At 51.8% G+C, this 24,223-nt stretch overlaps 3 protein-coding genes across 5 annotated transcripts; 1 reads left to right on the top strand and 2 right to left on the bottom strand.

Annotated features, from left to right (window-relative positions):
* Positions 1 to 4,352: 4,352 nt before the first annotated feature.
* On the bottom strand, positions 4,353 to 13,719 carry Wdr97 (WD repeat domain 97). The gene is made up of 24 exons (XM_051159800.1): positions 13,518 to 13,719; positions 13,194 to 13,330; positions 12,425 to 13,053; positions 12,176 to 12,297; positions 11,359 to 12,058; positions 11,130 to 11,272; positions 10,809 to 11,045; positions 10,637 to 10,727; positions 10,322 to 10,454; positions 10,114 to 10,235; positions 9,637 to 9,697; positions 9,319 to 9,468; positions 8,983 to 9,219; positions 8,766 to 8,894; positions 8,605 to 8,688; positions 7,286 to 7,419; positions 6,955 to 7,193; positions 6,766 to 6,890; positions 6,391 to 6,588; positions 6,192 to 6,313; positions 5,798 to 5,954; positions 4,949 to 5,514; positions 4,805 to 4,866; positions 4,353 to 4,649 (listed from the first exon to the last, which is right to left on the bottom strand). Exons 1-24 carry the CDS (start codon positions 13,654 to 13,656, stop codon positions 4,453 to 4,455), a joined length of 4,914 nt encoding a protein of 1,637 aa, XP_051015757.1. The 5' UTR covers positions 13,657 to 13,719; the 3' UTR covers positions 4,353 to 4,452.
* A 74-nt stretch (positions 13,720 to 13,793) lies between these two features.
* Maf1 (MAF1 homolog, negative regulator of RNA polymerase III) lies at positions 13,794 to 16,971 on the bottom strand. The gene is made up of 8 exons (XM_051159799.1): positions 16,605 to 16,971; positions 15,665 to 15,794; positions 15,409 to 15,537; positions 15,160 to 15,325; positions 14,913 to 15,034; positions 14,692 to 14,811; positions 14,430 to 14,564; positions 13,794 to 14,305 (listed from the first exon to the last, which is right to left on the bottom strand). The coding sequence occupies exons 2-8, from the start codon at positions 15,745 to 15,747 to the stop codon at positions 14,284 to 14,286; spliced, it is 777 nt and encodes a 258-aa protein (XP_051015756.1). The 5' UTR covers positions 15,748 to 15,794; positions 16,605 to 16,971; the 3' UTR covers positions 13,794 to 14,283.
* Positions 16,972 to 17,235: 264 nt separating this feature from the next.
* On the top strand, positions 17,236 to 24,077 carry Sharpin (SHANK associated RH domain interactor). 3 transcript variants are annotated; one of them, XM_051159797.1, is made up of 9 exons: positions 17,236 to 17,759; positions 18,018 to 18,192; positions 22,421 to 22,546; positions 22,617 to 22,758; positions 22,839 to 22,947; positions 23,028 to 23,181; positions 23,256 to 23,371; positions 23,470 to 23,598; positions 23,676 to 24,076. In XM_051159797.1, the coding sequence occupies exons 1-8, from the start codon at positions 17,562 to 17,564 to the stop codon at positions 23,584 to 23,586; spliced, it is 1,137 nt and encodes a 378-aa protein (XP_051015754.1). In that variant the 5' UTR covers positions 17,236 to 17,561; the 3' UTR covers positions 23,587 to 23,598; positions 23,676 to 24,076. The 3 variants fall into 3 exon arrangements, 2 of the variants coding, with proteins under 2 accessions (XP_051015754.1, XP_051015755.1); XR_007832190.1 differs by lacking the exon at positions 23,676 to 24,076 and having other exon boundaries at positions 23,056 to 23,181; XM_051159798.1 differs by lacking the exon at positions 22,421 to 22,546 and having other exon boundaries at positions 23,676 to 24,077.
* Positions 24,078 to 24,223: the final 146 nt, after the last annotated feature.

Below are 24,223 nucleotides of genomic sequence, written 5' to 3'. Positions count from 1 at the left end.
ACCGTCGTTCACCCTACGGAAAGAGGAAGTCCTTCTGACCATTCGGAGGCCGAGAACGCAGCTTAAGGGGGCGGGGCCGGCCTGGGCGCAAGGCATTGTGGGCCACGGCATTGGGCTGAGGCACCCAGAGGTGGTGCAGGTACCCCTGCTGCCGCCCTAATCTAAGACCTTGCAGAGACTTTTTCGGCTGCCTCTTAGGTATTTGCGTGCTAGGCTAAACCGATCCACATCCGCTGCGCGCCATCAGAACCACGCGGCCACGCAGGACCACACAGAATTGGAAGCGTAGAGCGCAAGCCGGGGCTCCTGGGGTTCAGTGTTGCTGCTGCCCGGTAGCCCTGGGTTCAGACTTCCAGGAACCAAATGGCTCAGGACTCCGCGATGAAAAGGCAGCTTTGGAGCAGACTCTGACTTTGCAGAGGGCCTAATTTCGAGACATTGTCAGGAATTCTTCAGTGACAGAAGCCTAAGCCAAACAGGCTTGGACAAAGGGAACTGATGAGTGAATCTATAGTTTGCAGGGTTTGGGGAGCCTGGCGACAGACACTGCTGCACAGCTCTCTAGAACCCTGTTAGGGCTCCTCCCTTTCAACCTCTCTGCTGTTGTGCTCTCTGTCTTTTGTTGCTTGCTTGCTTGCTTGGTTTTCTTCAAGACAGAGTTTCTCTGTGTAGCTTTGGCTGTGCTGGACTCGCTTAGTAAACCAGGCTGGCCTCGAACTCATAAAGATCCATTCACCTGCCTCTGTCTTCCCAAGAGCTGGGGGATTACAGACGTGCGATGACCGTGCTGGCTTGTTCTGCTTCTCTGTGATTCCATATTATCTTTGCTTTCCCAAGGGCACATTTGCTAGCACACGTGAGAGGGAGGACACTGGCCTTCTCGGTTACATAATCCTAGCAGAAGACAGTTTCTTTCGGTACTAGAGACTGTTCAAAAAAAAAAAAGTATTCCATTTGGTGCTCTGTTACCAATTAGCTGTCTGGGATTCTTACTCTCCCTAAATAGACAGCTTGAGGCAGTGAGGAGTTTTTCCAGGGTTGGTCCTCGCTCGGCAGCTTCGCTGTCCTCTGCTTCTGACAGCAAACGAAATGGCCAGGAGCTGCTTCCGTTACAAATCCCATTCAGCCTTAGATACTGACTGGGGCCCTTAGGGCTACCATGACAGGTGTTTAGCTCTTGTGTAGATCTTAATGTCCAGATTTCCCCAGCCTCTGACAGTGGCTAGTGGTACAGTCTCTGAGAAAAGTCTAAGACCCTTGCCTGTTTAAGCCATTGTTTGTACCGCTGCTGCCCTCCCTCTCCCGGTCTCTGCCTCTCTTGCAGCTCTGCTGCTGTGTCTCCCGTCTCCACTGCTCTCATTTCTTTCTTTGCCATATCAGCCCATCCCAGTCTGGAAAAGCAGATGAGACAGTATGAGCGTGCTAGCACACACCTTTAATCCCAACACTTGGGAGGCAGACGTTTTGGTGAATCTCTGTGAGTTTGAATTCAGCCTGGTCTACATAGTAAGTTCTGGGCTGCCAAAAAAAAAAAAAAAAAAAAAAAAAAGGGAAAGACCACTGGCAACGATTTTTATTTGGCCTAATGCTGGGGGTATACAAACACTGTCCCCTACCAGATATAATCCCAGCACTCTGGAAGCTGATAGAGTCCAGAGTTTCAAGGTAACCCTTGCCTATGTGTTTTGAGACCAATCTGCCATACACTTGGGCCTCTCAAGAACAAACAAACAAACAAAAAGGTAAAGAAGTGTTTCCTTTTATAAAGTGAGCCAAATAGCCTATATATATATATATATATATATAGCTAGGAGTGGAGTGCTTGCACCAATCAGGATAGGCCATTATGCCTATCTGTAAGACTAATCAAGGCATTATCTGTACCAGTCACAGTCTCCTTTCTAGGCTACAAGGAGAAGTGCTCTTCTGACCTGGTCCAAGTGGTCGCTGGGAAAGGCCTGCCCAGAACTGTTTAAACAGTCATTTTCTGAAACCACATCTCTTGGAGTAACATTGTGTCTTTAGCCCTGTGGAATGTTCAAAAAAGGCAGTGCTGGCATAAGGGTAGTAGAGCCAGCTGCCTGACACACAGTCCTTTGCTCAAGGATATGAAGGCACAGGGAGGGGATCTAATGATGTCAACCAGGGAATCAAATAGCCTCATCCTCCAAAGAAGAGTGTTTTCTAAAAGTTGATATCAAACAGGGGCCCGCTGGTTAATTCGCTTGCCCTGCAAGCAAGAGGACTGGAATTTGTGTTCCCAGGACCTATGTAGAATTGTGTAGAATTATCAGACGCCAATAAAACCATAGATGGGCCAGGTGAGGCCAGCCAGGGCTGTTACACAGAGAAATGCTATCTCAAACAAAACAAAACGATGGATAAATAAATCGTCTAGGTATAGTGCTCCATGTCCAATCTCACAACCCAGGAGGCTGGGACAGGAAGATCACTAAGTTTGAGACCAGCCTGGGCTATAGAATAAGATGATCTCTTTTTTTTTTTTTTTTTTTCTTATAATGGTTAACTCTGATGGTTAACTTGACACAAGATAGAGTCACCTAGGAAGGGGATCTCAATGAGGGACTGGGTAAATTAAGATGGCCTATGGACATGTCTGGGGGTGGGGGTGGTTATTTTAATCGGTGGAAAGACTGCCCATCCCTAGGAAAAGGATCCTGGATTTTATAAGAATGGAGAAAGTAAATTTACACTAGCATGGACTAGCATGGACAAAGCATTGCTCCTGACTGAGGGATGTGGCTAGCTGATCTGGGTTTTTGCTGCCTTCACTCCCCCACAATCTAGACTTGTGAGGCAAATAAATTCTTTAGTTCCTTTTAGTTGTTGTTTAGCCTTGGCTATCCTAGAAGTCAATTTGTAGACCAGGCTGGCCTCAAACTCCACGAGATCTGCCTGCTTCTGCCTCCCAAGTACTGAGATTAAGGGCATGTGGCACCATGTTCAGCTTTTGTTTGGGGCTTTTTTTGTTGTTGTTTGGTTTTGGTTTTTTTAGATAGTTTCTCTGGTTAGCCCTGGATGTTCTGAAACTCACTCTGTAGACCAGGCTGGCCTCAGATTCAGAGATCCACCTGCCTCTGCCCCTTGTCTCCCAAGTTCTGGGACTAAAGGTGTGTGCCATCACTGCCTAGCTTGTTGGGACATTTTTATGTCAGCAATAGGAAACTGAGAATTTTTGCCCATGTTATAGCTGATTGTTCATGTAATTCATGATAGAAGTGATATTATTTGCATGAATAAGTGAGCTGAACGGAGTGGCCACAGACAGTTCTCACCTACAAGGGAACTGTAACTTTCCAGTCCATCAAGATTCCCATGATGATCAAGGCAGAAATGCAGTTAGTGACAGAATTTAACTCTCCTTCAGATGTCTCAGTTAAGGTTCCTCACTGTGATAAAACACTGTAACCAGGCCTGGAGAGATGGCTCAGAGGTGAAGGGCACTGCCTGCTCTTCCAAAGGTCCTGAGTTCAATTCCCAGCAACCACATGGTGGCTCACAACCATCTACAATGAGATCTGGTGCCCCCTTCTGGTGTGTAGGTATACATACAGGAAGAACATAATACATAACCAATAAACAAATATTTAAAAAAACAAAACAGACAACAACAACAAAAAAAAACCATTGTAACCAAAAACAACTTGAGGAGGAAAGGGTTGATTTCATTTGCACCTCTCAGGTCACAGCCTTATCACCGAAGGAAGAAAAAAGAGGCACTCCAAGCAGGAACTGAACAGAGGCCGTGGAGGGGTGCTGCTTACTGGCTTGCTCCTCATGGCTTGCTCAGTCTGCTTCTTTATACAATCCAAGACCATCTACCCAGGAGTGGTCCTTCCATATCAAGAGCAATGCCCCATAGGCTTATCCACAGGCCAATCTGGTGGGAGCATTTTTTTTTTTCAATTGAGGGCCCCTCTTCTCAAATGACTCTAGCTTGTGTCAAGTTGACAAAAACAAAAAAACTAATCGTAAAAGCATATGAACCATAAAAACAGTAGCCTGCGGGGCTGGAGAGATGGCTCAGTGGTTAAAAGCACTGCCTGCTCTTCCAAAGGACCTGGGTTCAATTCCCAGCACCCACATGGCAGCTCACAACTGTCTGTAACTCCAAGATCTGACATCCCTACACCAATGCACATAAATTAAAATTAAAATTAAAAAACAAAAACAAAAACAAAAAACCCAGCAGCCTGCAAAAGAAAATAAAACAATAACAGCAATAAAACCGAACAACACACACACAATAAGTAAATAAATTTATATATATATATATATACATATATATATATATATATATATATATATATATATATACACATATATATGTGTTTATATAGTTTTATATTTAGACAAAGCATGCTGTTGTGATTTGCCAAGGTGGTAGGACTGGGTCTTGGCCATGAAGCCTTGGCTACCTGTGTCTCCAGGTCAATTGTAGTGGTCAGGGTTTGTGTCTTGGAACAAGAAGTAACGTTGCAGTGTAGGTTGAAGGAGCAATGGGGGCAGCGCCCGTGGGGGTGCAGGCCAGCCTGGGGGAAATGGCTGCAATTCCACTCGTGGCAGTGGCAGCTTCAATATTCGGAGTGAACCATCATGAACTGGGCCCTGGCGGTACAGCCTGTCACCTGCATGTCGGGGGAACCAGGCAAAGGAAGCAAGGTTGAGGTTGTGGGCTGGGCGGGGGGGTGGTGGTGGGGGAGGTGGGGAGGGGGGGGGAGGGGTGAGAGAGGATGACAAGAACGGGCATTAGAGTCCAGTTTCTACCCCTGTGTCCACTCACTCCTGAGAAACATCTCAAATCTCTTTGTTTTGGCCTCCTGCAGACGGAGGATGGGATAGAGCCTGAAGAAGGGAAAGGATTCAATCAGACCTCGTTCTGCAATCCAAGCAAGGTCACCCCCAACATGCCCACTGTCGTGCGCACCAGCGTTCCTGGGGTGGCCGCACCACAATGTTGGGTCTTAGCTGGCCTAGAGGTGAGGCTGGTAAACGCTCATGCTCCTCCTCCTCCTCCTCCTCTTCCTCCTCCTCCTCTTCCTCCAGCAAGTTCTGCCGCAGTGACCGCTGCCTCTCACAGAACAAATTAAGCAACTCAATATGAAACATGTCCATTGTCTGAGAGCATGCCCATTCTGTCTCCTCCAGTGGCGGTGGCCCTTTTTTTACTACAGTGGGCACAGATAGGTGCAAGTTGTCCTCAGGCTCAGAAGAGAAGATCTTCAGTGTATCAGAGAGTACTCTTTTGATGGGCCGCATCCGCGCATGCGCCTGTGTGCCTGCAACCTGGAATTCTGGGATGGGTACCACAGGCTCCACAGGTGAAGGCACAGGTGAAACGGTCACTCGCAAGGATGCCTCTGATGCCCGTGAAGGTGTCAAAGAGAAGCTCGGAGCAGGTAAGGATGGCCCAGAAGTGAGGGAGGCTTGTGAGGAGACCTCTCTGGAAGTCTCCACAGAAACACTGGCTGTAGACTGCTCCATGTTACTCATCTATAGGGGAGTGGCCCGTGAAGTAAGGACCCTTGCACCTGAACCTCTGAAACTTCCTTCTGCTAGAGTCCCAGCCCTAGAGAGAGAGGGTACCTCATCCAGACCCCGACCCCGACTCCAGTATAGCCCTCTGCTGTGTAGGGAACTTTCAAAAAAAAAAAAAAAATGTTCTAGGAAAACCCAGGGGCATTACTGTGGGCACTACTCAGGGTCTTCTGGGAGACCTCTGAAGAAAGTAACAGGTTCCGAGTAGGTGAGCCACCCAGCCCTTGGCCCACCAGACCTGGAGAACAATTTCCTCAAGTTTCTGTTGACAATGTGTGCGTAGCATGGCCTTGGAGTCGAACTTGAAACCCTCAACCCAGGTCAGAATCTCCTTGAACAGGATGCCCTGTGGGTCATGGAGGCTCAGCCCAAGGAGCAGATTCTTGAGCTCTTGCCTAGGACAGGGAGATGAGGCTTTATTTTTATTTTTTTTTTATTTTTTAATTTTTTTTGGTTTTTCGAGACAAGGTCTCTCTCTGTGTAGCCTTGGCCATCCTGGACTCACTTTGTAGACCAGGCTGGCCTCGAACTCACAGCGATCCGCCTGCCTCTGCCTCCCGAGGGGAGATGAGGCTTTAAACCCAAGCCCTCCCAAGTTAGTAGGGAAAAAACCCAGGAGAGGCTCAACTCACTGACAAGTGGCTGGAGAGTAGAGATAGTAGGACAGAAGTTCCAGGATTACATCAAAGACCTCCAGGCTGCAGCCCAGGAGCAACTGCAGTGCCAGCATCACAAACTCCTTCTGAATCTTGTCCTAAAGGTGGGAGCAGGGGGACTGTGGTTGGTTCTAGAAGTGGGTGAGGATATGGCGGTAACTCTGGAGGGACTCACCTCGAGGCTGGGGGGCTGGTCTTGGTTGAGCAAGTACAAGAGTTTGCCCTGCAGCTTGCTGCGAAGTTTATCATTCATTTGTGGCAAGAGCCTTAGCAGGGCCCTCAGAATATTCACTCGCTCTGCCCAAGTAGCTTGTCTCAGAAAGTCCATAAACAGGGAGGCCAAGCCATCTATAGTGCTCATCTCTGGATAGGCCTGTGGGAGGGAAGATCTGCCCTGCTCATCTCCCCCACCCCCCCCCCCGCCCCTAACTCTACTCTGAATGCAAATTAACCCCTGCTTCCCTGCCACTCCACCCCCATCCCCCATCTCCCCCCCCCCCACCCCCACCCCAAGCCAGCTGGGCTTCCCAGCTTCCCAGAGTCTCCTAACCTCCAGGGAAAAGATAGGGAACATCTTTTTGAACCAGTTCTGGACAACGAAATAATGCAGGAACTCGGGCAAATGCCCGTAGCGCTCTCCCGAGACAGTGTGTTCCTCGATCTTGATTGTAGAGGCTTTTCTAGAGATCTAGGGGAAATGACTGAAGCTTCAGAGCCCATGCCTGAGCACCAACCTCACCCCTTCCCATGAGTCTTGAGGGGCCTACTTGAGTGTCTGGCTCCCAGGGTTCCGGCTGCTCATCGGAAGCTGGGGAGGAGGAGGACCACTCCATCTCCACCTCCTCCTCCTCTTCTATCTTCTTACCCTCCCTTTTCTTCATCTCTCTCCTGCGTGTCATTCGAACCCAATTAATCAGTTTCTTTCGCCACCTCCCAGTATAATGTTTTCGGCGCTTTAGCCACTGGTCATCATCGTTCATCCTAGGTGACTGCGGACGGAGGTACAAGAGGGGATATGTGGCAGGCTGTGCAGACAGCAGGGCCCTCCCCGGTAACCCCGAGCTCCCTTTCTTGCCTTGAGTTTGCTCTGGGTAGAAAGCTCTGGTAGGGATCCCAGGTATCTGACCTCTGCATGCAGCCACATCCGCTGCAGTATGACAGAGTTGGGCACACAGCCGGGAAAGTTGACGGGCCGAGAGAATGGCTGGATGTGGAAGGCAAAAGACTGGGCTGAGAATGGGAAGTCACCTAACTGGGACATAGTCAGGGAGCACCTCCAGAACCTCCAAAAGCCTAACTGGACTAGGACCCTCTGCTCTCAACATTGTAAATGGACAGAGCAGCTTGGGAAACCAGGCAGAAGGGTAATGTGGGGCCCGGAGGACGGTCTCTGGTGAGCATTGACTGAATATATATGCTCTCCATGGAATTTAACCTGAAACATAAATTAGGGCTGTTGTTGAAAAAAAAAAAAAAAAAAAAAAAGCCATGGGGGTTGGGGCTGGAGAGATGGCTCAGAGGTTAAGAGCACCGCCTGCTCTTCCAAAGGTCCTGAGTTCAATTCCCAGCAACCACATGGTGGCTCACAACCATCTATGAGATCTGGTGCCCTCTTCTGGCATGCAGATGTACATGCAGCTAGAACATTGTATAAATAATAAATAAATAAAGCTTTAAAAAACAAAACAAAACTATGGGGCCAAGGAAGGAAGAAAGAGAGGTCAGTCAATGTATTGAGTAACAGGGCTCCCTAAGCTACTACGAACAGGACCCTGGTATGTGCTAAGTAAGGGGCTCGGGCCTGGCTGCGTGCCCAGTATGACCAAGTACGGGAACATGGCGGATCTTGAGGGACTGGCTCTACTGGACGTTGCTCCCCTGAGGCACAAGAACTCTGAGTCTCCAGAATAAGTCTCCAGGGAACATTTCAGTATGGGGAAACGGTATGCAGAAACAAACACTGGTACTAGACCTCCGGCTCAGGCCTAGCCCTAGAAAGCAGCAAGGAACAAGTTCATGTCCACAGCCACACCGGGACTGGCCAGGCTGGAGAAGTCCAGGGTTCTTTTTTTTTTTTTTTTTTTTTTTGGTTTTTCGAGACAAGGTTTCTCTGTGTAGCCTTGGCCATCCTGGACTCACTTTGTAGACCAGGCTGGCCTCGAACTCACAGCAATCCGCCTGCCTCTGCCTCCCGAGTGCTGAGATTAAAGGCGTGTGCCACCACGCCCAGCAAGTCCAGGTTCTTAAGCCTTGACCCTGTAGGCTCCAGATAGGCATGGCCCTTGGTTCACACGACTACACGATGGCTTACAGCAAAGGGAGGTGGGATATGCAAAGAATGAGCCCTGGAAGAGGCCACCTCTGGGAGGATGGAGGGCTGGGGCCTCACCAGGTCAGGATGTATGGTGGCAGGAAAAAAGCCCCCAAGGTACGAGGGACGCTCTCTGGGACTTCTGTGCAGCAACAATGGAACCTGGGGAGGGGACAGGAAGTGAGGATAGAACAGAAGCACCAAAGCCCCCCACATCGGCCCTTGTGAGGAGCCCTCACCCTACGTTGCAGGTAGTGGTAGGTCGTCGAGGCGTCCTGGTCTGTGGTCTTTCCTTCAAACTTATCCCACAGGAGCTGCAGATCCAAACTGAGGCCCAGCTCATAGCTCAGGGAGGACCGTGCTAGAAGCTAGGGTATCCAAGGAGTTACAAGCGGGGTTTGGGCCTGGACCACAATGTCAGGCATGGATGGATTTGGGAAGGAAAGGAGACCTCACCTGGGATGCCCGGCTATGCACCTTTCGGTGGGCAGGTGGAATGGGCAAGGAGACCCGGGGAGGGCGGGCAAAGCGCCTGCCTGGGGCTCCTGGGGTTTGGAGAGCTAAGGGTGAGGAAACTGATTGAGTGTCAGCGCCAACTGTAGCATTCTGAACATTAATGGCAGTTCCAAGCAAGTTCTCCATCATCTGGGAGTCTATGTTCCATTGCTGGGACTCCCTTCCAGATTTTATGTCCTAGGACAGGAAAACAAGAACAACAACAAAACAAACAGGAAGCTTTGGGTCAGACATGATGGAGATCATGGCAGGGCTTGGGACAGATTTCATACCTACCAGCAGTTCGGACCCATAGATCAGCTGTAAATAAGTGTCAAAGGCTTCCTCGCGCTGCTGCCAGGTGAGTGGGGGCCGAGCTGCTGGGACCACCAGTCCTTGCCTCAGTTCTCGAAGATCTTGGTCCCTCGCTATAATATCCTCCAAATCCTGAGATGGAGATAAAGTGTTCAGCCTGTGCTTCCTCCAAGACTTGTGACATGCATCCCAAGCAACCATGAGGGTCCCAGGCCAGAGGCTAAGAGGTTGTGGCCCGAGACTGGGCACGGGGCACGGATGGGCACTGGGCTGGCAAAGGGTCAAGGACCTCCACACTACCTCCTTTAACACTGGCTGCTGAAGTGTTGCCGTCTGGCGGTAGCTGAAGGGCAAGGCTGCACTGTAGATAGGAGAAGGCTTATGTGGGACTCTGGGCATTTTACTGGTGGGAAGGGTCCGAAACTGGAGTAAGAACCAGTCAGGAGAAAAGATTCTGGGGTTGAAATATGACAATACCCCCGGCCGTGGTGGCGCACGCCTTTAATCCCAGCACTCGGGAGGCAGAGGCAGGTGGATCGCTGTGAGTTCGAGGCCAGCCTGGTCTACAAAGCGAGTTCAGGACAGCCAAGGCTACACAGAGAAACCCTGTCTCGAAAAAGCAAAAACAAAAACCAAACAAACAAAAGAAATATGACAATACCAAAGGGACTTGGGAGTGCAGAGAACTCATGGAAGAAGGGGGTCCACAGCTATGCAAACCCTGCCCCAGGGCTGGGTAGAACCCTCCACAGCAGCCAAGAGGCTCTGCCAGCAGACCTGAGGCTGGCTGCTCCGTGTAGACTGGCAAGCTTCTGCAACTGGGTGGGTGTCAGCGGCATCTGATTGGTCAGCGGCAGCGGAGGGTCGTTCACTACATCAGGGGTCTTCTGACACAATATCTGAAGAATCGGGAAGAACTTTGTTCCCAGTGCTACCCTCATGCAGCGGCCAGCCCCACCTTGCCTACCTTGGCTTCACTCTGTACCTTAACCAGATAGGATGTGGGTAGGTAGAGCTTATGTGGCACCAGGCAGAGGCGGGAACCTAGTGCGAGTACCAGGTCTCCATTGTTGCTGGAGAAGGCCAGGGCCCGAGGGGGACCATCCAGCTGCAGGAGCCTGAAAGAATGCCTAGAGTCAAAATGCTGTTTCACAGAGTTAAGTACCTGAGGCAGTGACCAGGGGCCAGGACCCTGACCCCTCCGTCCAGCCCTGGTCTTGAACCGGAAGCTGAGGTTTAAAGAGCGCCATGGCTACCCTCTAGCCTCTAGCCGCCCCCACATCACACAGCCCCAGCCCACCGGAGTAGGAGGTTCTCCCAGGTCCATATTCGGATGGTACAATCCAGGCTGGAGCAGGCATAGATCTTGAGGGTAGGGCAGCAGCATAGGCCTAAGGGGGTGGGGCAGAACTAAGGTTAGGAGGCAGTTGAGAATGAGCACACAGTCTTCACCTTTGGTCCATTTCACTCACCAGTAATGTGGTCCGTAGGGTCATCCTGTGGCCGGTGGTCACAACGCATTTTGTCACCCAGGCCAAACTGCACTAGGCCATAGGTAGCACTCTCTGGATCCTCAAAGCCTACAGTGATTCTATTCCCCAGGACACAGAGCGTTACCACCGGATGGCAACAGGAAAAGGTGCGTAGCAGGCTCAGGCTTTCCTCGGCATACGGGAACACATGCCACATCTTTACCGTTAGATCTCCACCTTTGGACAGCAGGAGGCAGGGGCTGGGACTTCAGGGAGGCCTAGGGGCTCCCAGGCAGTCTTTGACAGAGAGACGGGACTGACCTGAAGTCACGATGCTGTTCCAGGTAGACGCAATAGCAGTCACTGGTCCAGGGTTGTGTGCTTCTGTAATAAAGACCGTCTCTAACGTGTGCCAATCCAGCACAGACAGTGTGCCATCCGAGTGCCCCATCATGGGTAGGAACCTATGGGAAGCGATGTAGCCTTGCTATGTCGTCACTAAGTCAGCCACGTTTGCCCTTGACTCGCCTCAGGTGGCTGGAGTGCCCACCTGTTCTTATTTTTCCAGGCCCAGGCAACGGTGTTGCGGCGCATGTCCCCCTGATTCTGGTGCGTGATCTCCCAGCAAGCAAATGCACTACGAGGGTCTGTGAGATGGCTGTAGAGGTGCAAGCAGCAGGGCTGCGGCGCTGGGGGCGGAGGTGGAGGCAGGCGGTGCAGCACGACCATGGGGCAGCGTGCTGCGTTGGCGTGCACCAGGTGCCCCGTGCGTGTCAACACCCACAGAGCTTCTCGAGACAAGCAATAAACCACCCCAGCTGCACAGTCCTCTGGCTCCAGCAGCAGCGCACTCACGGTTCGTCCTGTCGTAGCTGACACCAGGTAGACCGACCCATCTGCACAGGCGCAGACAAGGCGAGAGGGCAGAGATGGCTCAGCTGGTGCCGGCAGCGTGGGCGCGATGTCAATGTGGAGCACCTGTGCTGACAGCTGCGCTAATGGCGAGTAGAGGTCACACACGCGCCACAGCTCCACAATTTTTGAGTAGAGAGCAAGCACCGGCCAGCCAGGACCTACAGGAGCCACCAGACGGCTCACTCTCTCAGAGAGCATGTCTTTGCTCCAGCTACCCAGTGTTACCTCTCCCACCTGAGTTGCAGCCCGCAGGTCCCACGTGCGTAGCGTCCCATCCTGTGAGGCAGACACTGCCCACGTGGTGTTCGGGAGCACCGTCATGGCAGTCACTGGGCCTGCAGGGAAGGTGTGGGCCATTTTGGCACATCCCAGTTTAATGAGGAGTTCCTGGGATGTAGGCAACACTGGAAAGAGGTGAGCTTAGGATGCGAGAGAGAAGGACAGTGGCACACCTGTGTGGCCCACGAACACCATCCGGATCTGCCAGTCAGCCTCCCACACCTTCACGGTACTGTCCCGGGAAGCCGTCACCATGGCTTCTACCTCCTCACAATACTGCAGGCCTGAGATGATGCTAGAAGTGAGGGAATGGGAGGCCCAGTAGACTCAGCACAGCCCTGTCTGTGGGTCCTATAGTCCCAGCAGTAATTGGCTCTCGTTAAGGGATCTGCCTCCCAATCACCTGCCCTGACTGCCCTTACGTTTTGTGCAGATCCTGGCACACACTAACAAGAGTCCAGGAGTCCAGATCAAAAGTGAGCACTGCCGAGCCATAGGCAGCAAAGCAGCGCCGGGTGCAGGGGTCAGCTTCCGACCCTAGGGCCAGACACTTGAGCGAGCCAGACAAGCCAGGGGGCGGTGGTAAAGGTGAGCCACAGGACTCAAGGCGGCAACCGCCTAAACGGAACTTCCAGCACTCCAGGCTGCCACCCACCTGGGCCACAACCAACAGTCCCATGCTGGGCACTGGTAAGCAGCAAAAAGGCTCCTGGCCCAGTGTTTTGCTCACTGGTGGCTGGCCTAGCCAGAGCAGGTTGAAGTCTTGCCCTAATATGGTTAGTCCAGCTGGGCCCCAGCCTACAAAGCGGCCCACTTCTCCTAGATGGCCAGGCATAGTCACTAGCCCGTTAAGCATGACAGGAGCCTTCCTCTTTGTCTGCACCCAGCCATCCTTTGTGTGCTGATGCAGGTAGCCTGCCCCATCTAGTAGCACAAAGCGTTCACCCACTGGGTCTTGCGCTACTGAGCAGACTCCAGCTGCCACCTTCAGGAAACGCAGAGGCTCCAGCCCATGAGTCAAGCGAGTGACCCGCAGCTCTGCTCTCTTTTCCTGCAGGCCAGAATACACAGATATACACGTGAGCATGGAGGCACAAGCTCTTCAGCCTAGGGACACCCTAAAGGAGCGGTGTGGTCGGTGCCACTATCTCTAGGGAGGAGCCCCACTAGAACCCTCATAGAGAACCCCACCTTTTCCACAATGGCAGGAAGGTATGTACGAAGGTGCAGCCACAGCAATCGGGCGCGGGAACGCAGTGTCATGGCCTGCCACCTCTGGTTATTGGTAAAGAGCTGCAGGGCCTGTGATGACTCCATCAGACCCAATTCTGTAAGCCAGTGGAGGATGTAGTGTCACATGGGCTTTGTGCTCCAATCCTGGAGGTGATAAGCAACAAAGGAGCCCTCCTCTGAGGGCCTAGTACTACCCAAGGAAGCTACACCTCCAGGACTGAACAAAGCCCAAGAAACATCTGCTCCATAGTGGGGTGCCCGGACAAGGCTAGGTTCCCTCACCATCCTTTTCTGAGAGCACCCCAGGATCTGGCATATCAGAGCTGTCGTGATCATAAAAGTCTGCGTCCACAACCATGTTGTCGCTCTCTGATGAAAGGAGGTTGACTGTGTCTAACATCGTGTCATTCATGTCTACCATGGCTACTCCTAGAGGTGAGAGGTATAACAGCCTCTGCGACTAAGTAACGGAAAGGCGGTAGCTGTTGCTAAGATACCAGACGCTCCCCGCCCCGCCCCATGACGCAGGCCCCGCCCCCATAAACTCCCAAGTTCCGTCTAAGTCACAGAAACTTTTATTGGAAACAAATGAGCTGCAGCAAAGTGACACTCAGTGCATGTGGCCCACCTGGTGAGGTGGGGGATGGGGTGGGGAGTGGGCACCAGGGGCTGGTCCAAGACCAGACCCCATAAACACTGGGCACCGCTTACAGGGCTTCAAGTCACTGGCCCTTACAGCTGGAGTGTACAGGCCCAATAAGAAATACAAAAATAAACTCTGTGGTCCAGCTGTCCTGTCTGTGGCCGACTGTTGGTGCAGAGCTGTCACTTTTCTATCAGGCCCTGTGCTGTTTAATCCAGCCATAGCATGGGCAGTAGGAGCCTGCAGGGGTGAGTGGACATCCACAGGCTGAAACCAAAGGGCAGCGCCAGGACGGTGGCAGTGCCGGGGTGTAGCCAGCATCTGGGGAGGCTTTGGCGCTCCTCAGGTAGGCAGGTCCAGGCATTGGTCGAAGCTGGATGAAGCTGAGACCTCCGCTTTTCCTCATCACATACAGATTACTGGAACCCTAGGCAGAAGTTGGCACACAGTAGGCCTTCAGGAGATACCACCCAGACCAGGCAGAGGGGACCCTGGTGTGTCCCACCCACTTCAGGCTCTAGAGGATGGGGCCATGGCCACCAGCACCGCACCTGTCTTCCTCCATGGTGCTGGGCTCCTCTGGCCTGCGTTCACTGCCTCCACTTCCACTCTCCTCGTCAACCTCTTCTGTCCCCAGCTCCAAGTCCAGCGCATGGCCTGCCTCTGAGGGCGTGTAGGTGGAGCCACTGGGTGGGGAGAGACATATCAGCCTTAGGACCACCTATCCCAGGCTTCCCTGGGGAGAGCAGACCCAGTTAAGGGATGGTGGAAATCAGACAAGGAGCTGGAGGAAGGAGGCGGCCTGGTACCAACCTGATGGAGCGGCAGCTGAAGAAGACAATCCGCTTAAGACGCTTGTTGTAAAAGAAATAATTGAATGACCAGAGGCTTCCGTCTTCCCCAAAAGGGTCTGAGTCTAGATCTGGATTATAGCTGAAGAGTTGGGGGGGGGGGGGGAGAGAAAGAAAAAAAAAGTATGAGGCTCCCGCTGCCATACACGCCTGCCGTGTCCATCTGCAAAAGTGTTAGCACACCTGTAGATGTCACATTCAGCTAAGCAGATTTCTTCATCCACTGCATTCCACAGCTGTGGCTTCAGGGCCTTGAAGTCTTCCCGAACAGCTGAGAAGAGGCTGCAGTTGACAGCATTTACCACCTGCAGAAGGTTACAGTCAGAGATGACAAGAGTCCAGGGCAGCAGGAAGAAGCCAAGAACCTACTCAGAGTGGGGAAGGCAGGGGTAACGACTGCAGGGTTTGGGGTCCTCCTGCCTATCCTTACCCAGCTGAGGCTTGGCTCTCGGCTGAACTCATGACTTCTGGCTGTGCTGAAGTCATAGTCTGGCCTGAAGGACTCATTGAGCGTGGCGATCAGATAAAAGAGGGTCTTGCGGCTGCACTTGTCACTTAGGGGGCTTTCATCCTCACCGCCCTGGCTCTTGCTCAGTCTAAACAGAAATAAATGTCAGCCTTGCCCACCAACCCACATACCCCACCCCGCCCCCAGAAGGCAGTCTCCACTTCAGCTTACCTGCTGGGACTGAGGCCTGAAGTCTGGGGTGGGGACAGTGCCTCCAACACATGAGGCTGGCCCTCCTGGCAGAACTGCTTGAACATATGTTTGTCGTCTCCCGCCATCTTGCATGAGTAGCTTTCGATCCTAAAGGATGCAGTCAGAATCATGAAGCACGCTAACCCTGAGGACTGAATTCAGGAGCCAAGACGATGACCCCCCCCCTCAACCCCCGCCACCCAGAAAGACTGAACCCCAGAGCCTCCAGCCTCACCTGCCAATAATATGGGCATCTCCAGTCTCCACTGTCAACTGCGAGTTGATGGCCTCGAAGCTGGAGTTCTCCAATAGCTTCATGTCCTTTGGGAGGGGGCTTCTTGTGCCAGAGGGGCTAGGGTAGCTACCTGAGAATTTGGGAAGCCAGGTATGGCTACCTAGCTCCCAGGGACTCTGCCTTCAGCCTTCCCACCCGCTGGGAGAGTACTGCCTGCAGCTGGATCTAGCCTGAGTCCATCGTAGCTCCTTTTCCCTCCCCTTACCTGGCCCTGAGCACTCAGCATTGGAGGGAGATGATCCTACTAACGAGGATGGCAAGTCCGGGTTCTAGCTCAACTCCAAGTCCTCCTACCCAGTACAAGTACACTGGGGCTGGCTAGGGGGCCCACCCTGTATCCTGCTCACTAGGCGACCGCTGGAGAGTCCCTCTCTCGATGTTTCCTATCCCATCGGCACTATGTAGACACCTTCAGACCGTACTAAGGTCCTCAGTCAGGGTAAGAACCTGCAATCCAGCAGGGTAAGAACCAGGCACCTTGGGGGCTCGAGCCCTGAGGGTCACCTGTATGGGCGCTCTTCCCCGGTTCTATGGGTTGCTTCGCTGATTCCTGGCAAGAAGAGGAAACCTATGAATTCTTCAGTTCTATTTGCAAATATGCCTAATTGTTTCTTCGCAAGTCAAAGTGCGTAGGACAGCCCCACCGCCTCCACTGGCTCAGGCCAGGGGTCTCCTGGAATTGTTGCTCTGCCAGCCAAGAGGAAACATCAGATTCGTAGGAGGAAACTACAAGCCCCAAGAGGCAGTGCACCAAGGGAGGTGCTCCAGCCAGGCAGCGGTGGAACTACAAGTCCCATGAAGCAGTGCAGCAGCGCGAGGCCTGCCGGGGACTGTGGTTCCCGTAACCCGGGTCCGCTTGGGGAACAAGGAGGACACCCACCTGCCAGGAATGGGCTAGATCAAGCCAGGCTAGCCGGGTTGCTTAGTGTCGAGGTCGAGGTGGCGGCGGCGCGAGCTGTGCGCAGCGCGGGTTCCTCAGGACTGGAGGGCGGCGCCGCGGCCTCCACTTGGGCCGCACTGTATCCGGGGGAAGCTTCGCGGCGACGTCCCGTTACTCCAGGCCCTGCCGGCCCATACGGGCTGCAGCCGCGACATAGCCTCACTCCCCTGCAGCGCCCGCTTTCGCGACCGACCTGCCGCGGACCGCCAAGATCGCACCAGCCAGCGAACGAAACAGCGACCTCCGCCTCCCCCGGCCCGACAACAACAAGCGTCCGACAGGCCCGGCCCTACTCCTCTGAATGGTCCGCTCCAACCACAGGATCCAGACCGGGACAAACCATTGGGGGAGTTCTCCGCCACTCAGCCATATCTTCTACTTCTACTGGCTGGGTGGCTTGTCTGTCTCGCCCTCGCTTACGAACCCGCCTCCCCTCTTAGTGTTCATTGGTTAGGGCTATTTTCGCCCCGCCCCCGGGAGCCAACCCACTTCCCAGATGGTTCTGGTTCCCGAAGTGCTTGTAGTGTGTATGTGTGTTTTGGCGCCCGGCTACCTCCCGCCCCCTCCACCGGGAACTAGTGTCGTCTTACATCGAGCAGCAGCGATCGCTAGTTCGAACTTTTGAAAAACGCCTGTGACCGGTGTTCGGTCCTTGACACTGTCCCCGGGCCCAGCTCAATCGTGACTAGTGTGGCTGGCCTGTGCCTGGAGATCCTAGGACCATCTCTATTCCTGAGCACACAGGCTCAGGTAGTGAGAGGCACTGGATTCTTGTTCTCCGCGCTCTGGCGCATCCGGAACCTAGGCCCACAGTCCGAGTTTCTGGCCGGCAAAGGCGCCCTACAACTCTGCATCACGGAAGCGCTCTCGGAGGGTCAGGACTCCGCCGGACCAGAAATGTCGCCACCCGCCGGCGGTGCGGTAGCGGCTGCAGACCCTGCCTCACCTGTGGTGCTCCTGGCAGTGCACGCCGCGGTGAGACCTCTGGGCTCCGCGCAGGATGCCGAGGCGCAGCTGCGGAGGCTGCAGTTGAGCGCCGACCCTGAGCGGCCTGGACGCTTCCGGCTGGGGCTGTTAGGCACCGGACCAGGAGCGGTGAGTGTGGGCCGGGACGCCGGAGCCAACCCAACCCCCCCCCCCCAATACCCTGAGAACAGTCTTTAAAGTTATTTTTTCTTTACTTGTCTGTAAAAATGGAGATAATACTGATACCTGCTTTACAGATCTTGTGAGAAATTGGTAAGCTAACAGGCCAGATTGGTTGAGGACCGTAAATATAACGTTGCCTTTTCCTTTGATCTTCGTGTGGGTAAAGATGAGGAACCGTTGACCCAGCGCTCTTCCTCTCTTCAGGTCAGTTTAGAATGGCCCTTGGAGTCTGTTTGCTACACTGTCCGTGGCCCTAACCAACACGAGCTGCAACCTCCACCGGGAGGTCCTGGAACCTTCAGTGTGCACTTCCTCAACTCTCAGGAAGCGCAGCAGTGGGCAGCATTGGTGCGAGATGCCACCGTAGAGGGACAAAATGGTCAGTGTTGTGGAATAAATGCTCATTTGAAGAAGTCGTGGCCTCTTAGTCGTGGGTGGGGACAGTGATGGGAAAAGCTGGGCATCTAGGAAGGCTTCCAGGAGGAAGAAAGTGGAGAAAATAAGAGACTCAAGAGCTGACACCTGGAGTTCCAGACGAGTGTGAAAAGAAGAGCAGCCATGGCTGCAGGATTGTGTTCATTGGGAAAATCACAGGCTCAGGTCTGTGCTACTTAAAGGCTCTGCAGTTATATCATGTGGTGTAGAGAAGGCTAGAAAGAAGGCCAGAGGATCTTAGGAGATGGAATTAGATAGGTTTCATGGATGTTTAAATGCAAGTTAGTGATGAAGACTGAGCTAGAGGGACCATTTAATGTGAGGCTGATACACAGTGCCAGTCTGGAAAAGCGTGGACGTGACTGGGGCTCTAGAGAGGTAAAGATTGTTGGGGTTTGGACAGCCAGGAGTGGCGGTGCATGCCTTTAATCCCAGCACTCGGGAGGCAGAGGCAGGCGGATCTCTGTGAGTTCGAGGCCAGCCTGGTCTACAAAGCGAGTCTAGGACAGTGAAGGCTACAGAGAGAAACCCTGTCTCGAAAAATGGAGGGGGAGGGGATGGAAGATTTGGCGTTGGAGAAGTCAGCCAAAGTCACCAGGAGAGGAAGCACGGAAGAAAGGACCTTGAGTGTAGATCAGTGGCTCTCAATCTTCCTGATTCTGCCACCCTTTAATACAGTCCATGTTGTGGTCACCCCCCAACCATAAAGTTAAATTATCTCTGCTTCATAACTGTAATTTTGCTACCGTTATGAATTGCAGTGCAAATATCTGTTTTCCAGCGGTCTCCTTGTGAAAAGGGTCATTATACTCCCAAAGGGGTTTGGTTGAGACCCACAGGTTGAGAACTGCTGGTGTAGACAGTGCCCTGGGGAGAGGCAGGAAAACCAACAAATAATACCTGAGAGAAACCTGTTGAAGGGGCAGAAAAGCATACAAACACAGTGATTGGTGTAAGAGAGACCGTAACTCAGCATTGGAAAACAGACTTCCCCTGAAGGCATTCATTTACCACATGTGTGCACCCAGCCCTTGCTTTCTTTATACTGTTCATTTTGACAAGGGTCTCACTGTAAAATTCCAGGCTGATCTCAAAATCACTGACTTTGAATTGTCAGTGACCCTCCTACCTGTGTACTCAGGGTGTTGTTGTTATACATTTGCACCTAACTGGGCACTACTTTTTTTTTCTTTTTCCTGTGTGTGTGTTTGTGTGTGTGTGTGTGTGTGTGTGTGTGTGTGTGTGTGTGTGTGGTGTGCATGTATTTGCATGCAGGCATACATGTGTAGAACATGTATAGAAGTCAGAAGACAACCTTGGTGTCAGTATTTACTTTCCACCTTGTTTGAGACAGTCTCTGCTGTTAATATCTTTCTTTCTCTGTCTCTGTCTCTCTTTCTCTCTCTCTTCCTTCTGTTTGGTCTTTTGACTCTCTAAAGAGTTGTGTTTCTCTGTAGCCTTGGCTGTCCTGCACTTGCTTTGTAGACCAGGCTGGCCTTGAAGCCACAGCGATAACGCCTGCCTGTGCCTCCGTTAGCCTCTTTTAAGCCAGTTTCCCAAACCCCACACAGCTTCTGAGTGTTCTCTCATTTCTGTTCCCATCTCACAATAGGAACACTGGGATTGCAGATCCACGCTTTTGAGTCTAGCTCTGTGTGGTTTTGAGGATTTGAACTCTCAGGTCTTTATGTCTAAAGGGCTGGAGAGATGGCTCAGAGGTTAAGAGCCCTGGCTGCTCTTCAGAGGGCCTGAGTTCAATTCCCAGCAGCCACATGGTGGCTTATGACCATCTATAATGTGATCTGGTGCCCTCTTCTGGTGTGCAGGCACAGATGCAGGCAGAACATTGTATACATAATAAATAAATAAAATCTTAAAAAAAAAAATACAGTAGTGGACTTTAATCCCAGCACTGGGGAGGCAGAGGCAAGTGGACCTCTGAGTTCAAGGCCTGTCTGGTTTATAGAGTGAACTACAGGACACCCAGGCTATACAGAAAAACCTGTCTTGAAAAAACAAAACAAACCAAAATCCTTTATGTGTATGACTCTTTTCTCTATATGTATGTCTTTGTACTATGTACATGTCTGGTGTTCTCAAAGTTCAGGAGAAAGCATCAGATTCCCTGGGACTGGAGTTAACAAATGGCTGTGAGCTATCATACAGTTGCTGGGACTGGAAGCCCAGTCCCTTCCAAGAGTAACATTTTTATTTTTAATTTTTAATATTTTATTTAATTTTAATTTATGTGCATTGGTGTGAGGGTGTCAGATCTTGGAGTTACAGACAGTTGTGGACTGCCATATGGGTGCTGGGAATTGAACCTGGGTCCTTTGTAAGAACAGGCAATGCTCTTATCCACTGAACCATCTCTCCAGTCCTTTTATTACTTATTTATTTATTTTTGAAACAGGGGTTCTCTATGTAGCTCTGACTGCCCTGGAACTCCCTCTATAGACCAGGCTAGCCTCAACTCAAAGATCTGACTGACAGGGCCTCCTGAGTGCTGGGATTAAAGGTTCACCATCACTACCAGCTGTAACAAGTGCTCTTAACTGCTGGCCCATCTCCAGTCTATGGGTACTTCTTTTTTTAAAAATATATATTTTGTTAATTTATTCATATTACATCTCAATTGTTATCCCATCCCTTGGGATATCATCCCATTCCCCCCTCCCTCCCATTTTCCCCTTATTCCCCTCCCCTATGACTCTGACTGAGGGGGACCTCCTCCCCCTGTGTGGGTACTTCTTAACATGATCCAAATTTCTGATTTGACCTCTTTGGAACTTTAATTTCTAGAGTAAATAAACTTCAGTTAGATGGTAGAAGGAATGAGAGAGCTAAGAGGGAGGACTACTACTTAAAATAGAGTTTCCTTGGGTATGCTGGAATACACCTTGAATTCCAGCACTGGAAAGGTAGGGGCAGGTGGATCTCTGTGAGTTCGAGGCCAACCTGGCCTACAAAGTGAATCAAGGACAGCTAGGGCTTTTACACAGAGAAACCCTGTCTCAACAAACCAGAAACAAACAAGTAAAAATAAAATAAAATAAAATAAACCACAAAAACAAAATTTAAAGGATATAAAAAGAATAGGGTCTTAAGGAAGGAATTCTTTTTTGTTTGTTTGTTTTGTTTTTTCAAGACAGGGTTTCTCTGTGTGGCCTTGACTGTCCTGGACTCGCTTTGTAGACCAGGCTGGCCTCGAACTCACAGCGATCCGCCTGCCTCTGCCTCCTGAGTGCTGGGATTAAAGGCGTGTGCCACCACTACCCAGCTAAGGAAGGAATTCTTGAGAGAATGAAATTTGAACTTGGCTTAAATTGTATGGCCCAGAATGTAAAAAGTACAGAAGCTCCAAGGGGGAACTTGTGCAAGTGACCTTCAAAGTTCAGGCAAAGCGCCAGTTTCTTGGAAGGCTCTACTCACTTTAGTGCTGAGGCAGTTCAGGATATCAAGGTCCTTAGGTCATTATAGGAGCTGTCAGCACTGGGTGGGGAGCCTTTACTGCAGTGTTCTGGCTCCCAGCAGGATAAGTAGAAACAGTATACCCAGTTCTATAAGGATGCCAGGACAAATAGTGTAGGTATTCTCTGCTGATTGGAGAGTAAGGGGAAGGCAGTAACTACAGTTCTGCTGTTGGGCAGGAAATGGCAGGCTCCCATCTCAGTGGTTGGTTTGATTCTGCTAAACAGAGGAGACCTCAGGTGGGACCAGGCAGCAGAAGGGCACAGAAAGATTGTGATACCAAGGATCAATCAGATGCAGCTCCAGTACAGCAGAATTCAGGCAAGACTTCTGAGGAGCATTTTCTAAATTTTGTTTTAATTTCATAGATGAATAGTGTGTGTGTTTGTACCACCTGTGTACCTCGTGCCCCAGAGGCCAGGTCATTGGATTCCCTGGAATGGAGTTACAGGCGGTTGTTGGCTACCTACCATGGGTTTTGGGAACCAAACCAGGGAGTCCTGCAGGAGCAACAAATGCTCTAAATGTTGATCCATCTCTCTGCAGCTGACAGTTGTTTTTGCTGTTTTGAGGGCCGACACTGGGAGAGGAAGGCTTAGCCTGAATTATGGCCTAAGGATAGTGGGATAAGGTAGAGAAGGCAAAGGTCCTAAACGCCTGAGGGCGGAGACCACTAGCATACTCCACATCTTCCCTCTTAGGCAGTAGCAGTGCAGCCCCAGCTCCAGCCCCAGAAATGTGCCCCATTTCTCCACCATGTTCTTCTATGGCTCAGATACCTAAAGCAACTCAACTTGAGGTGGAAAGTTCTGGAAACTTGAAAAAAGGTAAAGACAGACTGGAGTTGGGGGGCTGTGGCTGGTGTCCGGTTGTGATGGCCCTCTTTCCTCCCTGTAGAAGAGCTGGCTGCACGCCTGGCGCAGGCCATTGCAGGTGGGGATGAGAAAGCAGCAGCCCAGGTGGCAGCCGTCCTGGCGCAGCATCATGTGGCTCTCAGTGTCCAGCTCACGGAGGCCTGGTTCCCACCAGGCCCCATAAGGTAAGACCTGCTCTCACTCACTCTGTCCTGCTAACCCTCCCAGGATGACTGTCCAAACCTCTGATCTCATTCTGACCTAGGCTACAAGTCACCGTTGAAGATGCCACATCCGTGTTGTCCTCTTCATCGTCTGCCCATGTGTCACTGCAGATCCACCCACACTGTTCCATTGCAGCCCTCCAGGAACAGGTGAGCATGGGGCACGGGAATCTCACTCATAGAGCAGGGATCAATGCTGACACTGGCTGGCCCTGGTGTTCTGGCCTCAGGTGTTTTCAGAGTTCGGTTTCCCACCAGCTGTGCAGCGCTGGGTCATCGGGCGGTGCCTCTGTATGCCTGAACGAAGCCTTGCTTCCTATGGAGTCTCTCATGATGGGGACTCTGCTTTTCTCTACTTACTCTCAGCCCCCCGGGAAGCTTCAGGTTAGTACTTTAATGGGGTTAAGGGAGGTGGGGTGAAGTCTTGAGATGGGCCTGAGTCGTCTTCTCTGTCACAGGACGTAGCCCTCAACACTCCAAGATGGATAGGAAATTAAGATGCTTGTTTCCTCAGTCATTGGAACTGCCTCATACGCTCCAGCCAACCAGTTACAGTCTCCCAAGTCCCCCTCAGGTGGGCAGATAACCAAAGCCTCTGGGTGTGGGCCAGACATGGGCAGCCGTGGGCACTGCAAGAACTAGGAGGCACCAACAGTCTTCCCACCTCCCTAGCCTGGCTGGTCTTGCCCTTCCTGCACCTTCATCAATGCCTCAAACCGCCCTGGCTGTGAGATGTGTAGCACTCAAAGGCCCTGTGCTTGGGATCCCCTTATGACAGCCACCACCTAGAAGCCATCAAAGGTATAAGAGCCTGGGTGGGGATGAGGGGACGCAGTGTGAACAAACAGGAGTAACCTGCCCTCTTCCCCAGGTTACAGAGAACATGGTCCTCCTGTCACAGGCCCAAGTCCTTGGACCAACCACCACTTGAACTTCACAGGGACCTCTGCTTGTTGGGGACAGAGATGCCAGTGTTATGGAACAAGAGACACAAGCCAGTAATTAAAGACATATTAAGAGCCAGCCTTTGTCCTGGTCTTGGTGTGGAGTTGACAAGCCCAGCTGCCTGGGAGCAAGGAAACAAGATTCTGCCCCTCAGTAGCAGGCGGAGTTTCCCAAACCACAACCAGGAGACTAATGAAGAGAACAGATTTAGACTCAAGCCCCAGTGATCACAGAACACAGTACTGGACCTCTTTCCAGAGCCTCTAGGCCTACAGGGCTCCCCATATTGCTGATCTGCTAGGGGCTCCTCTCAATAACCCTGGCCCTGTTGTTGCCTTCTTGTATCCTATATTCTGGTCACCACTATTTTCAGCTGCTTCAGCCACTATACCACAATGGGACTGTGTATTTTTCTTTTTCTCTTGATTTTTCAAGACAGGCTTTCTCTGTGTAGCCTTGGCTGCCCTGGTCTCGCTTTGAA

Source organism: Acomys russatus, chromosome 17 (genome assembly GCF_903995435.1).
Source record: "Acomys russatus chromosome 17, mAcoRus1.1, whole genome shotgun sequence".
In the NCBI taxonomy this organism is placed as follows: domain Eukaryota; kingdom Metazoa; phylum Chordata; class Mammalia; order Rodentia; family Muridae; genus Acomys; species Acomys russatus.
Note: the sequence above shows the minus strand (reverse complement) of the source record. Positions and strands in the feature narration are given on the sequence as shown.